We start from the raw sequence: 19,129 nt of genomic DNA, 5'->3' as shown, positions 1-19,129 counted from the left end.
TGACAATCCTCACCTCGCAGCCCCTGCCGCAGCCCCACTCCGGACCCCAGCCCAGCCCGGCCCTGTCAGGAACGTCCGGCTGGTATTAGCACAGGGCTTTGTCCGCCGGGCTCATTGTTTAGGATGGGAATATTCCTACTCAGGATTTCCTTTATGTTTGACTGAGCCCATGCTGCTCTGCAGAGGAACTCAGCGTTTCCACTCAACTTAGCAGGAGTCCTATCTGTCAAAGTGTGGATTATTTTTCTGCGCTGTATAATCCAAATCCACACAGTGGCAGAGGAGCAGAGAGGGGTTTAGCTTTTTAATTTTCTCCTGGTGGGGAAATTTGGACATAAGCCGCCCCTTCTTTCTCAACCTCTGTCATAACACAGCAGCCCAACTTGTTTGCTACACAACCACAAAGTCCCCCCCCCCTTCAGTCACACTGCAGAAAAACACAAATTGCAATTGGAATTACACCATCTTATTGATTATCAGTTGATCTTTTGCTGATGTAATTTACCCAAATGGAAATGCACAGCCAGTCCCATAATCTTATGTAACTAATTGAGTGGGATCCTAGCAAACAATTCTAAAATGAGTCAATAAAGTAGTTTATACCTAGCACCCACCTCTGCTGACTGACCTAATGGAACATTCAAACATTGCAAACCCCATTGGCAATGCACTCAGGGTGACTGTTGCCAGGGTTAGAAACTCAAATTGTTTCAATCGGACATTTTTTTTTAGTCTGTTTGTTATCACATCAATAGCAGCATGTCCTCTCTATCTGCAGTCCTATCAGCAATAGCCCAACTGGCCCTCTTCATATCAACACTTTTTCTCAGAAAGCCTTCACCCGCTGAGAGTATCTGAAGTGAAATGACTTGAATAAATGCGATCAAGAGCGTTTAAGTGGACTTTGAAGAAGTGCCCATTCAACTTCCATTTGTCAAACACTGGGAGCACGAGAGAACTGAACAGCTGCAGTCACCTCAGACCAGGGCAACACTTTGAGTGCCTCTTTTGTCTTATCTCAACACTGATGGGTCTGTTGGCGTTTCCCTGTCTGATGTCCAAATAACTCAGAAATCAAAACCTCTTATAGAATCATATGAATTTATTGCATGTTGGTTCATAGTTTTCTAGTTTCAGTCATCGTTCCTCATTAAAACACAGTTAATTGCTGGGAATATGGCAACATTGCTACAAAGAAGTGAAATGGGACAATAAATTTAAATATCCAAACAATCAGCCAGGTTGTAAACCTACTCATATCATGCAGGTAACAGTATATGTAGAAATATTAACTACACATTCAAACTGATGCCACACAGCTCTCCACAAGATTTATCTGCAGCCATCTTTGCTGTAGTCTGATCATTGCTGTTAAGGAAAGTGAAGGATTTCAGTAAATTGTGCACTGATGTTGTACTGAGGATTTTAGACATGAAAAGTCTGTCTCCTTAGCAAACAACTCCTGTTTTATTATCACCACTATAATGCTCCTTGTCTTGTCAGTGAATACAGTTGTTGGTTAGATAATACTTAAATAGCTAAAAGGGCTTTTAGGCCACTAGTCTTTATCTACAGAGGTTTTAGTCTAATGGGAAACTGATGGGTCAAACTGGAATTGAGGCAGGCCAAATCCCAATTTCACTGGATTGTTAGACTTGTGACGTACCCCCTGACTGCCCTGCAAAGCTGGGTTCACATTGCTGTCAGTCCATATGCTGGATTTAATTCAGACAAGCAAAAAACATTGTGTAGAAAGGGGCAATGTGGCCCCTTTTTAACACAACTGAAATGGTGGTGAAACTACCATATGACCTTGTCACCTCAATCAAAGGAAGAAGTCACAATGTAAGTTTAGATCCTGATACTACACCTACAGTATGTGCTCATTTTGTTGCAAGATGATTTTCTTCCTCTATAATTGTATCTTCACACTATGGGCTGTTTTATACAGTATTATTCATGTTCTACACACCTCAACTAAAAGGGTTGTTAAACAGTTTGAGTTTTTTTCTACCTCTCAATTTTATTTGTATTGTTAACATTGTGCTATTATCTGTTAACACATCCTACAATCCGTCTTCACATTTGTTACAAACAAGTGATAAGAAGAAGATGTAGGTGTGAGAAAATGTTCCTCTGAGATAAGTGCAACTGTGGGATACTGTTCTTTGTTACTTTGTTAAGAGAGTAAAATTAGTAGCATTACATCAATGCGATGTGTGTGTGTGTGTGTGTGTGTGTGTGTGTGTGTGTGTGTGTGTGTGTGTGTGTGTGTGGGTGGATGGGGAGGAAAGTCAGGTCGGGTGCTTTGTGAAAAGAATTTTGATTCTGCAAAGGTTATTTTGCCATTATGAAGCCAATTCTACCACAAGATCTACCACAGTTGATAACAGTAAGCAAAGGTTAACAACAGTGTTCCAAAAAAACCCTTCATAGCCTTCTTTAGGCTACATCCCACTGTCCCCCTGATCTAACGCCAAGAATTCTTTGCCCTATGAGAGGTCTTTGTAGTCTTAGGCATTCATGTTTTTTTGTACACACAAAAAGCGATAGAAGTTCAAACCGTGCCTACTTCCACACCATTACACACCTTGCCAATTACTGTGTAAAGTGGCCTTGATTGTCTGTTTCAGGAAGTTGGATATCGGCAGATAGAGGTAGAATAAGGATTTCCAATGGTGTTACACAATTCAACAAGCACTTTATTCAAAGAGTCCTCAACAGTGTTTGCTAATACATTCAAGAGTTGTTGAAACATTTCATTCAAAAACCAAACCGACTGCCAGTGGCACTAGTGGAAAAGTCATTAGGAAACATCCTCTGGGGGCCATGAATATCTGAAAGGATGTGTCAATCCATTGAGTAGATGTTGACATATTTCACTGAATATTTTTTAAAGACCTTCTGATGATGCCATATAAAAAGTAAGGGGATACCAAAAGTTATTGTGTTTAATTAATCCCGAAGGATCATTAATATGTGTACAAAGGTTCATAATCTATTTAATAGTAGTTGAGATATTTCAGTCTAGACCAAAGCTGTGGAAATTGCAATCCCTGGAGCCTAGCTACTAGAAATGACTAATCAAAATTTGCTGTAATAAAGTTTGATGTCAGGAAATACCTCTGAAATGTCCTTCCTGTGCGGATTTGACGAATTTGATGAATTCCCATTAGAAGATGGCTGATTTACATTCAAACCAGAGATTGGTCCTTATTTACTCAATGTACTGGATCTTCCAGTGTACCATGAGTTCGTTGTGTGATTCTAAGCTTCATTTTCTCTCACCAGTCTGCTGAGTCCTGACAATGTGATTTTATCCCTCTGCAGGAGTCACCCTCTTTGTGGCACTTTATGACTATGAGGCGCGGACAGAAGACGACCTCAGCTTCAGGAAAGGAGAAAGGTTCCAGATTATCAACAGCACGTAAGTCGCTACAGCTGCTTATCACACTGTCTGTATTTGGGAGGAATGCAAGTTTCTATTTATCACTGTCTTAGAGAGCTAGCTGCTGGGAGGAGAGTAGACAGGGTTTTTCAGCCGAGGTAAAAGTGGCAGCTTGTACACAGAGAAGAAGTGTTTTGGTTTCATAATCCGGAGTGAGCTGCAGCCCAAAATAAATCTGCTTTACTTCAGTTTGTGTAACTATAAAACATAAAAACCATGTTCAACTGTTGTGCAACCACAACACTGAAAGCTGAATTATTTTAATCATGAAAAATGGCTTCAATACAATGAAAATTGTTGAGAAAAAGAATTGGCCTCAACTTTTTATAGGACACAAAATGAGGTGAAAGTGGTGGTTTGAATATGCAATACGACAATCAGTAGTAAACACAGTTTATTTAAGGTTTTAGTCAGGGTGGAGCTGGGTGTCCAGACGGCAGTGATGAGTGCGGTGTTCCTTCAAGACTTCCCTCTGAACTTGAACAGGAAGTGCCCTGTTACACCCCAGTGATGTTGGCTAGTCTTTCTTTCAGTCAGCAGAACTTCAGGAAAATAGCGTGTGTGTGTGTGTGTGTGTGGATAGGAGTAGAGGTGTGATCATCTGCCAGCTCTTTAACCAACCTGGCCTCGGCTCGCGGATGGTTTTCATTTTCTTTGTGTCCACACAGAGCTGCGTGTCAGCCTGCTGGAGTGATCCTCAGCTGCCTCTCTGTTTGTTTGGGTTCCTGCAGTGGTGCAGTGACATTTGAGGAGGCGGAGAGACTGCTGGGACTGCGCTCTGACCCCGTTCTCCTTTAGATTTTATTGTAATTACCTGCAGAGAAACAGCAGGTTTACTCTGACTGCATCGTTTCATAATTGAGCTGATTAGCTGTATGAAACCTGTGCTACACTGCTACATCTTTGATATCTTTACGAAGTGGACAGCTTAAATGCAATCCTATTGCTCAGTGGATTTTGGATACCTTAATACACCCGCATAAGTTCTTTTCAGGAGAAAGTAAGAGTTCCTTTTTAGTGTCAGTGGGTCAGCGGGGACACGGACTCATAACCTCCACTTTTCTAAAATCCTAACTACCGCTCCAGTCGCTGTAAAGCAGCCTGAATGTATCCCGAAAGGTGGAATCCAGGGCAAAAAAAACTCTCACACACTCATAGTGCACAAATTCCCAGCCGTCCCTAGTGGAAATCACACCCTCGGCATGTGTTGATGCACGTGGTATTAATAGTAGTTTAATAGCAGTCAAAACAATGATACTAGCAGTAATAGTGTTTTTATTATCCTATTGTAATTAATCAAACTCAGTAGGGCATTATTTATCACTGTATGAGCAATTGTATACAACAGCTCACAATGGAGATTAACAGATACAGCAGATAGGATAGACATTTATAAGCTAATGGAATTGCTAACTATAAATATCTAAACAACAAATTAAAATGATACATAAGTGGTATAAAGTAGTTAATGCTCATGCCGTCTCAGTAATATACAGTAGAAGCTCTGTACTGTATATGGATGTTATCACCTCAGCCTCTGGCCCAGCAAGGTCAGTCTTCCTCCTCACCACACCCAGTCAGCATCCTGTCCCAGCCGGCGTCTTACACATTCCACCGCACACCTCGCACCCCCGCTGGGCCTCCGCCAGAGCAGGAAGACACCGACCTCCTCCCATCAACCTTCTACTCTTCCTCCTCTCTCTCTCTCTCATTTTCTTTCTTTATTTCTTTCTCTGTCTGCTCCTCCTCCTCCTCCTCCTCAGCAGGGACAGGACAGAGCTGCATCTTCAACCACTCTCCCCTCCCTCCACCTCCCTCCGTCCGCCCACACCTCTCTGCTTCCACCAAGCCTCAAGTGTGTATACGAGAGCTTTCTTCCAGCCAGCCACACTGACCCCTGCTGGACAAAAGGGGGAAACAACGCTTAAAAATCCTCTCAGGGCTCCAGGCCTGTCAGAGCTGGCAAGAAGTGATTGACAGATGCCGCTCATGTGAAGCGGCGACTGGAGATCCCAGCACGGCCTCATCAGCTGACAGAAGGCACCGTTTGTCCCGATTTGTTTTGTGATGGCAATCCTTCAGGAAACAAGCCCCCCCCCCTCCGTCCCCTGGATGTTTAGAAGACTCAGGCTTTTTATAACCCTCTGTTAGTGTGTTATTGTGAAGCTTTAGGAAATAACTCCCGTTTTCAGTGAATGCTACAAGTCTACGCTGTTAGTAAATTAAATTAGTATTGTTCTGGTTCAACTGCAGGCTATGAATAAACACACTGTGGCGTAGTGAATAGCTTGCCTGTATGATTCCTCTCAGTCAACACGGTCCTGTGTTTAATTATTCTCTCATCAGCAGTCACCACAGGGAGAGAGAGAGAGGATTTGAATCCATTTGGAGACAGGAGGGAGGTTCTTTGTTTACTCTTGTTGTTGTTGTTTTTTTTCTGTCTTTTGCGGCACAGCAGAGTTGGTTTAAGGGGGGTTTGTTTGCGGAGACAAAAGAGGTACAGCGGGACAGACTGGGGCCCACCCCGCCCCGTCTGTTTATGGCTTCCCCTGGCTTCACACAAACACACATACTGACACTTATTACGCTGCACAAACACATCCACATCTCACTCCAGCATACTTTTCTCCCCCAGAAGGCGGATTGTTGAGACTCCCATCCTCCCCTCCCCTCCCTTCTCTTCCCTCCTCAGGGATCCTCTATGAACAAAGGGAAGCATGCCTGCTTCTGCCTGGGATGTCGTCCCCAGGCGATCCCCCATCCTGGCTTTATTCAGCATAAATGAAGGACCAACAACGCCTCCCCCCTCCCCTCCTCTTCCTCCTCCACTCCCTTTCTCTCTCTCTTTCTCTCTCCATGTGACTGTAGCATCCCTCTCACTCACTCATACACCCAAAGACAGGCCCTCCTGCTATATAAGAGATGTGATAGAAACAAGCTCCGGGTGGTACAGTGTGTCAGAGAGACAGCGATGAGAGGGGTTAGGGGGGAGAAATGTGCATGTGTGAGTGTGTATTCATGTGTAAGCATTGGTTAGGATGGTAAACCACTACTGGCAGCTTGTCCCTCAGGGCAGCTGGATATTGATGTGTGTGAAGAGGGGAATGGAGGAATGAAGAAGAGAAGAAGAGAGGAGTGGTGATGGTGGAAAGAGGAAACAGATGAATGGGAGTTCTGTAGGAGTGACAGAAAACATAAATGGATGTCAGCGGCAACACAGAAAACAATCAAAGTTTATATGTAACAGTCCAGCTACTTTAAATGACTTCGGCCAAATAAACAGTTTCTCAGCTTTTAGAGCGGAAAAGATAAGAAACAGACCAGACAGACTTACTGAGCTCAAAGTGCATCAGAGAAAAGATGAAATGTTAGAAAATGCAAGGAGGAGAAGATGGCAGATGAGCAGCTGAGTGGCTGGACAGATGAAAGAGTTTTGGAGGTGCAGAGAGGGATGGATGCACCCAATGAGAGCTGGTGGTTAGAGAAGAAGAGATGTACAGACGACATCAGAGAAAGATACTAATGGCTGTGTGGGCGTCCAGGCTGAGAAGGTCTTTAAGGAGCCTCTCTTCCCGCCTCCACTGCCCTTAACTCACATTCTACACATTTAGCAGACTTTTCTCTTTCAAAGAGGCTAAACTTCAATTTGTGTGTCACCAGCGTCACACACTCTCAACTGAGCACACAGGCTGACACGACAGATACAATAAAACATTTTCGCTTTGTTTTTCCTGAAGATGTAGTTTAGCAAATACACTTATATGCTTTCTTTCTGCGCTGTTTAGCCTAGCGTAGCATAAAGACTGAAAGAAAGATGCACGTTAAATAAGTGACATAAATGACCTGCCAATAACAAGAATTATAACAAACAATAACAGTCAGCTAAACATAAATATCCCCAATTATCTTTTTATTTAATCACATTTTCTAGAATAAACTGGACAATATTTTCAATTGAGAGTTCCATGATTTATCTCAACATAATTAAAATGATTTCTTGGCTTTCTTTCTGAGTGTAAGAAGAAATGATTGATATCCAGCTGTATGTCTGAGCATTAAATACTATGAGGAGCTGGAGCCAGGACGCAGTTAGCCTAGCTACATAGCCACAGCTAACTACACTCAGTAAAGAAACAGTGACAGCACACATCTTAAAATCTATTTTTTCTTTGGGTTAAACAAACAAGATACAATTTGCTAATCAGTTAGCTTTAGAGGTGATTAGGTTATTCTGTCATTTAGGTTAGAACCTGGCTAGCACTTTCCTGCCTTTTAGTCTTTACGCTAAGCTAGGCTAATCATGTCCTGAATACAGATGTGCATTTATTGCATGGACATGACATTGCTTCCAATATTCTCATTTTACACATCCTAAAATATATATGTATATGTATATATATATATATGAAGGAAAAGGAAGGATGATTAATTATGTTCAAATTATGTTCAATATAAAAAATTATGAGAAATCAAATAACAGTGGGCAATATGAACTTAATGACTCATATTAGTGTTTAGTGAATTGCTATTGGGTGTGTGTGTGTGTGTGTGTGTGTGTGTGTGTGTGTGTGTGTGTGTGTGTGTGCCTGTGTGTGTGTGTGTGTGTGTATGTGTGTGAATACATTGCAAAAAAACTAAGATATACCCCCTTCCAGACATTTTCAATCATTGTTTTTTAGATTGCAGTGTGTACATTGTTTAAAAGCAAAATGAGAAATTGTTCCTGAGCTCATTTTGATTGACAGAAAATTATTAGGCAACTATTCTGATAATCAAATAATTGTTTTAGTAATTTTTCAAAAAACAAAAAATGCCCAACATTTTCTGGTTTCAGCTTCTTAAATATGATGATTTAATGCTTTTCTTTGTCGTACATGATCATAAACTAAATGTCTTTGTGTTTAGGACTGTAGGTCAGACAACACAAGACATTTGAAGACATTACCTTTGACTCTGGGAAACTCTGAACATGTATTTTTCACAGTTTTGACATTAATATAGATAAAAAGAGGAATGAAGAAAATAATGATTATGAAAAAAGTTGCAGCTTTAAGGTATCTTTTATATAATTTGCATTCCTTTTAACTGGTTCATGATTCCTCTTGACTCTCACACTGTTTACATGTGTTTAAACAGTTTTATTACGGGTTGCTGCAGGGCTAAACAAACCCAAACTGCCTGCTAGAGCCACATGTTGTTTTCTACTCACGTGATGCTATGTGTTTTCCACATGGGCGGTATTAGTCCAACTGGAGCTCTACTTTGATGTGTTCAGAGGCAGGCAGCATGTCAGCCCGTATGAAATATAGTGTATTAATACGCCTTTTCTGTTTTTTGTGCTCTTTTCCATCTTCTCTCTTTCAGTGAAGGGGACTGGTGGGATGCTCGTTCGCTCACCACCGGTGGCAGCGGCTACATTCCCAGTAATTACGTGGCTCCGGTGGACTCCATCCAGGCCGAAGAGTGAGTAGAGTGTGTGTGTGTGTGTGTGTTTGTGTGTGAGAGTGTGTGTGAATGCTCCTCAGAGACCCAGGGTACACTGGCGCAGGGCACGTTGGTGTCTTTCATCTGGAATGTGCTCTGAAGTAGCTGCAGATTACTGGACACAAAGGCCGCAGACTGACAGCCGCACATGTGCAAAGTTAACCTTCTGAAGGAAGAAATTCAGGAGGAAAAGTCATCGTCATCCCACAGCTTCAGCAGTTTCCCCACAGAGTAGACGTTTCTATTAGCCTGATAACATTTATGTGACACTATAAAGAGATGGGTTTGGAATTTAAAATGCCAGACTGTGGGTAAGAGGTAAATATAGGCCTATACTTGTTGCAGGCTTTTTTTTAAATTCACAGTTCATTGAGTGCATAGATTTTTAGCATGGGTGGCCACAGTTAGAAAGAGCCTCTAAACCATTGAGTTTCACACATTTGACGAATGGAACTGGGGGGAAAAAACAATACACACACACACACACACACACACACACACACACACACACACACACTCAGCAAGTGTATGAAGTTTTTTCATCATCTGCTGCTTAGATCTGAACTACCACCGCCCCCGCCCAGACCCATTTACCAAAATAAGGTGTTTGAATAAAGATTCAGTCAGTTCTCAGCGAGGTTGCATCTCATTATGAGTCGACTGGTGCATGCTGGGATTAAAAACAGAGAGGAGGTGTGGGTTCAGCTCCAGTTATCAGCACAGATACCTCCGTCAAAGACTGTGAAACACACGTCGGTGTTGTATCGCTCACATTTCCTGTGTGTTTTCTTTCCTCTCGGTGTGCAGTTAAGTTCAATGTGACAGGCAAAGGTTAAACTTTCAGTGTTTTTTTTTTAAGTTTTACTTCAGTGGATTATTGTTTTTTCCGTTTGGGTTTTTCTCCGTTGTAAACAAATCATCATTATTGGAAATTTCTCTTTCCTCTGCTACGAATTAAGTTGTTTTTTGGGGGTTTTTTTATTCAAGTTATAGACCGTGACTAAACACTTATTTATGCACAGGTCTGCATGGAAGAAGGCAGCAGGCCATGACTGTTACAGTCTGTATGACAGGCTAGCTGCTGGGTTAGAGTAAAGATAATTACTACAGTGCTACAATGCTGCAGCACATTCATTATAACGCAAACAGCTGTACATCTAAAACTAAATACAGTTACAGTTGGCACAGTTACTGTCTCTAAAGTCACCACATTTTTGTAGTAGTAGTACATTTCGTGTCATTCATGTGTTTTAGGGTCACTCAGAGCAACACAGTGGTTTATCTGTGTGCAGATGATGTTAAAGGACCAGTTCACAGGTTTTCAAGTCTGTCTTAAAATAACAGTCAGCAGCTCAAATGAGCATTAAGTGTGTTTTTCTAGCTGTAATCATTCCTCCTGTTCATACTGACCATTAGAAGATCCCTTCATAATGCACAATAGAAGTGATGGAGGGCTAAGTCCACAGTCCTCCTCCTGTGTAAACATGGACTTAAAAGTTGATCTGAAGCTAATATGAAGCATCTACTTTTAAATGACTGTGTGGACACACTGTGGATTTTGTCCTCCATCACTTTACATTGAAAGCACATTTGAAGGAGATCTTTTAATAGTCAGTATGAACAGGAGGAATGATTACAGAGAGGAAAACCTCTTTCATCCTGGTCTACTAAGTCTACTGTTTGAGTTAACACACTGTCTCCTCTGCTTGCAGCTGGTACTTTGGTAAACTGGGCCGTAAGGATGCAGAGAGGCAGCTGCTGTCCACTGGCAACCCTCGGGGCACTTACCTCATCCGGGAGAGTGAAACCACAAAGGGTAAAAACCACAGACACACTCACACCATCAACCTGTGAGACTGTGGGTGTGTGTGTAAGAGTGTGTGTTTGTCAGATTTACTACAAGCAGGGAGAGTCCATTCACATCAGTCTGATGGTGTAATTACAAGTGCAGTAGGACCTTTGGAGGTTTTGTGAGCTCTGATATTTCCCTCATGGCTTTATCTGAACTGCAGCAGTGTGTCAGCTCCGGCTGGATACAGAACCTCAATACTGTTTACATGAAGACTGAATTGTTTCCTAAAGTGAGCACTGGATTGTTATGTTATTAGTCTTAATCTCCATTATGAAATCAAATGTCTCCTAATTTAAATCATCCTTTTGTTTTTGATTAGATTTTTGTCCATAAGTTTGTATTGTTTAAATGAATCCAACTCAAACCTTCATCTCTCCCCACAGGTGCCTTCTCCTTGTCCATACGGGACTGGGACGATGTCAAAGGCGATCACGTCAAACATTATAAGATCCGCAAACTGGATAGTGGCGGCTACTACATCACTACCAGAGCTCAGTTTGACACGCTGCAGCAGCTGGTTCAGCACTACTCAGGTATAAAAGCTTCACAGTGACATTTACACTGCTTTTGTGTGTGTTCTCGGTTAGGTTATTAATTGTAGGTATCTTTTTATTTTAGGTAATCTGTTTGAGATTAAGGTTTATTGAGATTAATTTAAGGATTTAAAGCATATTCTAGTACATGTTAGGGTGTATTTTGGTACATTTTGGGTAATTTTCAGGATAGTAGCTGAAGAACATGGGCTTAAATACAGACAGGAGTACTTGTAAACATATGTTGCATTCCAGCTGTACTCGGAAGTCAGAATATCTGAGTTCCCAGTCAGAAATTTCAACCGGAATCATATTTCTAATGAAGGTTGGAAGAGCCTCAACAGCCTGACCTCAAAATCCAAGATGACTGTCACACATGTCAACAGTGTGAAAGTTGTACTAATATCCTGTTTATAAGCACTTCTGTCTTATTTGTGTCTCATTAAATCAGTCATACACACAGCACAGACCAACTTGTATCTGTGGCAGATTGGATACATTTGCTCCCTTATTATACATACATGTATCTATTTAAATGCAGCACAACTGAGCAGTGGGCAGTTCAAATCAGGTTGCAGTGAGAGTGGAAGCATCCTTCTTGAGCACAGGGAGTTAGTGTGTCAGACTTTCACTTTGCATCACTGTGAGCTCATCCAGATGTGTGTGCTGTCAGGAGATGACCCTAGCATCTGTGCCGCTAACACACATATTTGATTATCAGATTTACAGGACGAGACAACGATAATTGGTTTAGTCTTACTCATTCTTTCTCTCTCTGCATCTCCACAGTTTTTTTTTTTATTCTCCATCTTTGAGTAATGATGTGTGTTTGAGTCTGTGATCTCATCTGTTCTCTTGCGTCTGTTCTGTTTTATAACTCGTTCATTGACTCCCTCTCTCTCTCTCTCTGTGAAAAGGATATTTTCCCTGTCGTGCTCCAGTTGGCACATTGACATATTGACATTTAAGTCCTAAAATCAACACCATGGATTTTCTATATGTGTTTGTGTCATGGCACATTAACCGTCCCTCTACGTTTTATCACCATTCTAGATGACGTACGGAGCCGACAGCACACCGTCACAAATAACCTTGACTGTTTTCAGTGCTCGTGCTTTTTTTATTGCTTTCTGCTTTCTTCTATTTGTCATCTTTTTTTAAATGAGGAAGAAACAGCACGTGGCCTTGAGAATCAGCAAGGCTGCACATCTTAATGCCAGTCATATGTAAAGAAAGGCTATGTCACTTTTAGATGAACATATAACATAATCTTCTTCTTAAAAATGAAAAGTTGAATTCATTCATTTCTGGTATGAACAGTAATTTACATGTTTGAGTTAAATATTATTTAACTGACATTACTGTGTCAGTTTATGACTCGTCTCTATATGTTCTACTATTATATATGGAAGCCTATTTCTGCCAATAAAAGAAAATAATGAGTTCTTAATTTGGACTTATTATATAAAAATTCTAATCACAATTCTAGTGAAATAGTTATTAAAAATTATGACTTACCAATACAAAATTGTTATAGTAAGTAATGAAATAACTTAATAAATTATGAATAGCAAATTAAAAATTAGTGTCAACATCTGACTTACTCACTAAATCATAATATTGAGTTACCATGAGTATTTTTTATATTCTTAACATTTCATTTTTCCTGGTGGATATGGCCTTCCTTAGGTACACTACACTATATGTTAGCATTACACCATTACACAAACACTATTACTAAAGTAAAACAATAAGTAAACATACTTCCTCATTCGTAGACATTTCTGTTGTTTCTTGCTTCTGCTCAGTTTCAGATTGCTCAATGATGATGTCTTTAAAGCAACGGAGTAAAAAGAATCTTTGGAAATTAGATGCACCATCATCCTGTCTTTGCCTCTTGTGGACACAGCCACTGCTGCTCAGCAAAAGTCCAGCTTTAAAGCATTTATGTGATTACAGCATCTCTCAGTGTATTTAGACAATATGGGGATTTCCTCTGTAGAAATATAGACAATCCCAGTGATAATTCAAGCAGTGTATGTGTTGCTTTCAACTCATTCATTCATTCATTTGCTCCAGGTCAGATGAGTGCCACTTTTTAAACAGACACTAGGGGGAGCTAAGGTTGGAAATTTATACTGGTCAAGTTGAGTTATTGATTACAAAACTGTCACTAATCACACATTAATGAATGATCAATATGAAGAAACCAAAACAGAGAGTAAGACAAAATCTAGTTGAAGAGGTTGAATAAATTGACCTGCCATAGACTGTATCACAATGCAAAGATCGATCACTGACACTCTTTAATATGAAATTAGCCGTCATGTGACGGTTTCAACTTATTAACTCTGGTCAAAGCTTTATAAATCAAAATTCCTCATTTTAAGCTGCCAAGTCTTTCTAATAAGCACTGTCTGTTTTGAAGCTTGCTGTGTAGATACAGTCCACATATTGATAAGTTTTATGACAGCCAGCAGAGTGAACAGAGGGGCTCTATCGATGCCTAAGTGGAGCAGCTGAGGCAGCAGGAAAGCAGCCCAGATGGGCTTTGATGGCAGGGTTGCAGGTTGAGCACTCCCATAGGTGACACACAAGGCCTTTATCTCGTCTTTACTGCCCCATGCAATCAACCTGGAGTCTTATCACTGGCGGCAGAGAGGGAGGGGGGTCACTTGTTCCCTTTAGTATTAGGATGTGCGCAGGGGTGGTGGTGGTAGGGTTTTTTTTTTCTAGATATCAGCTTGGAGGTAACAACGGAAACTCTGCCCTAATCCACTGGCTTAATCAATGACACGGCAAACACAAGAGCTTCCTCCTGAGTAAAAGCTAGAGATGTTTGATTTCATGACACAGACAACACGGTGTCGTCAACTAAAGTGACGGCGAGCAGAGCCGATCGAAATGGAAGCAGCTGGAGTACCACTCAGCTGCCTAAACAAGCATTAGGACACAGACTGTTAATGCTTCTCATGGTGCATAAAACCCCAGTCTTTATGTTTAACCACAACTGTGTCCATGTACATTTCCCAGAAGAGTGACGGACGGCCCGAGCTATCTCTTTACATAATTTACCATCATTATCGTAAAGCAGAGGCGGGTTGTAGATGCCATTAGCCAAAGTGAGCCATAACATAGAGCCTACACTTCTTCTGTGACCTGTACTCATACTTTCAGAGGCATGAGTTACTTTTACTGGAGGGCTGTTTCACCACAGCAAGAAGATCATGCCTTAACTAACATTTTATTATAATTAGGAGAAACACATGGGTCTCCAAGTCTGAAAGAAACAAATACAAGATTAAATTTATACAAATCAAATTATCCCCCTTGTCTTAAAAAAGATAAATGATGTACATAGAATAAGCTATAAACAAAAGATGATAAAACCTCTTACCAGGTCTGCCACCCATATGGTGGAGGGTGGAAAGAGAGCGAGGGAGTGTAGTCTTTAAACAAGTCTTGAGTGGACCAGGTGAATTTAATTAGGACAATTAGGGGTGACAGAGGGTGAACAAAACAGCCAGTTAGTGAGAAACAAAGGAGAAAAAGGGAAGTGAAATAAATAAAGAAAAATAGTGAATCTTTACTACAAGACATTTCAAAAGATTCCACTTACATACTGCAAATGTATTAAGAATACAGCGTACTCTGTCATAGCCACAATGCAATTTGTACATCTCACCTAATCTCCTCATTAAAAAGCCAACACAATGTACAGTATTACCTTCAGACATCCAGACTAAATCAGGATTCCTTAACTTTCTTTTGCATATGGTACAGTAGTGTGTGGGCATAACAACATGAGATGACTCACTCACTGTAAAGCAAATTTACCTAAGGCTACAATAAATGATCTCAATCTGAATCTGATGTGTCCTGCTGCAGCTAGACTCTTCTCTACAAAAACACTGGATCCTACAATTTATATAAAGTACCTCTATAGTGGCTCCATGTCTATCCAGCTAGCATGTCCATGTGGACCCCACACAGTTAAAGCCCACATGGGCTAACTGTATGAGCCCCATAAGGGATGTAAGTGGGCTAAGTGGGCATGGGCATAAACAGGACAAATTGTATGGGCCCCATATTATTTCAGAAATTTGGGCCCCACATGTGAAGCCCATGTGGGTTGGCTAAATGGGCCCCATTTAAGGTCCATTCTGATCCCATTTGGGGCCTACATTGTGTAACTCACCCAGTTGGGCCCCACCTGAAGTCCAGTCAGAGCCCACTTGAAGCCCATATGGGCAGATATAGGTGGGGCCACCATGGAAACTGCAGACAAACCCACGTGGTACCCATATTTGCAGGCCAAATGTAACCCTTATGGGGCCCACATGGACATGCTGGATGGGTAATAATTGCCCCCTTTGTTGTTGTTGTTTGTTTGTTTTCAGGAGTTTTTATTTCACATCATGCCTTTATGATCAAGTTGACATAAGAGAGAGGACAGGAAATGACATGCCACAAAGGCTTGTTTCATCAGGCTTATTTTTTGCAGACTTGACAAAGCTCCTTCAGAGCCCCGGCAGATATTAAAGAACTGTCTTCATTGGCTGAGTAGTACTTCACATGATGAGAAAGCTGATGTAGATGTTAGAAGTAGAGGGGGGGGGGGGTCCCCTTTAAGGTGTTAGAACTGTGAAAGCACCTCTGCCTCACTGGCTGCTGGACCTTGTGCTGAAATGTGTACATGCAAGCAGCACTCTGGTTGATGTGATGATCAGTAAGGATCAGGGAGAGCACATTAGACTGATTACTGCTGGATCCTCTGACCTAGAACACCCCTGCCTGCCATCAGGAAGTAGACAGAAAAGAATTGATTTCCAGCTGTGATGTTTACTCTGCTGTGTTGTCCTACATGTTGTGTTGCTTTGAGAATCCTCTGCTTTCCACTCTCTCTCTCTTTCTCTCTCTCTCTCTCTGTCTTGCCGGATGCTTTGCTAACTCTCTGTACGTCTCTCTTTTTTGCTCTTATTTGTGCCTCGTTGTGCGCCATGTGCAGACCGAGCCGCGGGGCTCTGCTGTCGCTTAGTGGTTCCCTGCCACAAAGGGATGCCCCGCCTAGCAGACCTGTCTGTCAAAACCAAAGACGTGTGGGAGATTCCGCGGGAGTCGCTGCAGCTCATCAAGCGTCTTGGGAACGGGCAGTTTGGGGAGGTTTGGATGGGTACGGATCCAGTCGACTCTGGAAGAAGAGGCCACATGGAAAGGGTCCACACTGAGCCAGCAGAGACACCACACCAACTCCAAAACATGAGATAATAATCCGACCTGGGAGGGGATCAAATGAGGAAAATGGGGCAGGAAATTTTGATAATTCTCAGTTTGGGGATGTTGCCAGGGAAATACTCCCGGTTTCATGACCCCCTCCTCCAAAAATCATGTGGAAAAACATCCAGTGTGTCAGGAGACTCTGCTCTCACAGTCTAAAGATGGCCTCCTTCCATGTCCCTCATTGCATGTGCCTCTCCCCGTAGTTAACCCTGTGTGCCTTGCCTTCCCTCCCCTGTAGAGAGTGCGGATGGTTTGTGCTTTCATTTAACGGGCGTGTGTGTGAACTACATCCCTGACACTATGGGCTTGAGTCATGATGCGTGGGAGATCAGCAGAGACGCACTTGAGTTGGAAGTAAAGCTTGGGACGGGATGTTTTGCTGATGTGTTTTACGGTAAGAAGCCCTCAATGCTGACCACAGCCAGTCAAAGTACTTGAAACGGTATTTATGTAATGCCTTCAAGGCGTTCTCTCATTGGCTAACAGTGACAGTGACAGAGACACAACACATAATGAACTACAGACTTAACAAAATCCCACATTGACAGACAGACAAATGTTGCTTAATGAAGCTACAGTTACCATAGTTACACATGGTTTTATATTGTGTTTCTATGTACTTACTGTCTCTGCTGTCATTCATGTACATGCACCGTCCCACCTGAAGGCCTTTCTCTGCCTTTCAGTAGTTATAAAAAGTATTTTACACATCTTATTTTTGTGACAGTGATTTGAGTTAGACTTTAAATTTAGCAGCAGTCTTTCTAAGAGATGAGCTGCTGCTTTACATTAGCTGAGGGGCGCAGTTTGTTATAAGACACACTGTTAAATATACAATACAATACAATATACTTTATTGTCCCGCTTAGGGAAATTTGTCTTGGACAACTGCACCATAAATACCTTGACAGCCACAATGACAACAGACAAAACATCACCAGCCATACCATCCCAACAGCAATTACATAACAGTATTGCACATATCCCATAACATTGCACACAACACATACATACACCAATGGGAAAAACAACATGCTAAAAGATCACCATAAATGTAATTACAGACAATTCCATTGTGAACTGAAAACTGACTTTAGAAAAAGGAAATCTGAAATAAAAACTTAAAATAATGTTTAATAATAATGCTTGATTAATCATTAATGAAGCTGTCAGATAGCAAATTCAACATGTTTGAGTGCTGATTTCTTTTTTTTTTTTTTAAACACAGGTCAAATTTGGACATTCGCATATATAAAAATGTGTATCAGTTGCAGAAAAATTACAAAACAAATGCGTTTTATTCCCATTTTTGTATGCTGTGGGTTAGGATTAGGAAAAGTCTGGCTGAAATTACAGCACTCAAAAAAAAGAGTAAAATTTGTCCCTGAACAGTAACAGTTAAATAATTTATTATTTATTTTTTAATTTATATTTATCTTTTAGTGCATTACTACTAATTTATATTTTGGCCGTTTTGTTACAACAAGAGGGTGTGCATTCTGATCATATTCCAGCTGGACAGATACTGGGGATAGGGCTTCTCCCAGATGACACCCAGCATCTGGGATCCTATTCCATCTCCACCCAGCAGGTGACCATCACCCGCTTGTCCCAACTTCCAAAAATGCATGCACAGCTGCATTACCGAAGAAGCTTACTCTGATTTATGAGCTAACTCTTAACCCCCACCCCCCCCCAAACCCAACAAACACATGCAGACCAAGTGTTAGCTGATGGGCTCTGTCGTCCCTTTGGGTCACTACTAATATTCCTGCATCCATTACTGTGACAGAATGAGATAAATGGAGCACTTCTTTATTGGAGTGATTACAGTGATCCATATCTTATTATGTGTGCTCTGACACTGTAGCTTGAGGCAGTGCACATTGGTGGTGTAGCCGTGCTGTGTAACAGTAACTGGCGTGCAACCAGTGAAAAGCTTATCCTACAAAGGATTATCTGCTCCCGTGTCGGAGTATTGTGGTTCTCAAAGCTCTGCTGGATCCCTCTCCTGGCTTTTAAAAGCCATTTCAAATTAAGGTCCAGTCTAAATCTCATACCCATTTAATTATCCTTCAGCACAACCTCTGTGTATGAGAATTAGAGCTGATTCTCATACCGTCTCCTGATCTCATTCTGTGTTGCATGTTTACCTCATTGTCATTTCAAAGTAAGACTTGTGCCCTTGTTTTTAAGTGCAGTTGCCCCTTACCTGCCAATCATCTCTTCAGGTTAGACAGTGGGGTTGTCAAGTCTGGCTTTGAACTGATGTCATTAGACTATGACTTACTGTACTGATGCCGCTGTGTTTGTGCGTGTGCCAGGAACGTGGAATGGCACCACTAAGGTGGCGGTAAAGACTCTGAAGCCTGGCACCATGTCCCCTGAGTCCTTCCTGGAGGAGGCTCAGATCATGAAGAAACTCCGCCATGACAAGCTGGTGCAGCTCTACGCCGTGGTGTCTGAGGAGCCCATTTACATCGTCACAGAGTACATGGGCAAAGGTAGATGAACACACACACACACACACAT

The 19,129-nt window shown here is 41.6% G+C and overlaps 1 protein-coding gene across 3 annotated transcripts in view; it reads left to right on the top strand.

The window, feature by feature from the left end:
• The window catches only part of fynb (FYN proto-oncogene, Src family tyrosine kinase b), a 75,128-nt gene that overhangs the window by 46,462 nt on the left and 9,537 nt on the right, over positions 1–19,129 (top strand). The window contains exons 4-10 of one of the 3 annotated variants that reach the window (XM_053336507.1): positions 3,331–3,427; positions 8,813–8,911; positions 10,645–10,748; positions 11,168–11,317; positions 16,326–16,490; positions 16,836–16,991; positions 18,922–19,101. In XM_053336507.1, coding sequence (XP_053192482.1) covers positions 3,331–3,427; positions 8,813–8,911; positions 10,645–10,748; positions 11,168–11,317; positions 16,326–16,490; positions 16,836–16,991; positions 18,922–19,101 — 951 coding nt within the window. The remainder of the gene's footprint in view (positions 1–3,330; positions 3,428–8,812; positions 8,912–10,644; positions 10,749–11,167; positions 11,318–16,325; positions 16,491–16,835; positions 16,992–18,921; positions 19,102–19,129) is intronic. The other 2 variants (XM_053336505.1, XM_053336504.1) reach the window with 2 other exon arrangements.

This window comes from Scomber japonicus, chromosome 17, assembly GCF_027409825.1.
Source record: "Scomber japonicus isolate fScoJap1 chromosome 17, fScoJap1.pri, whole genome shotgun sequence".
NCBI classification, from domain to species: Eukaryota; Metazoa; Chordata; class Actinopteri; order Scombriformes; family Scombridae; genus Scomber; species Scomber japonicus.
This window is presented reverse-complemented; position numbering and strand designations above follow the sequence as displayed.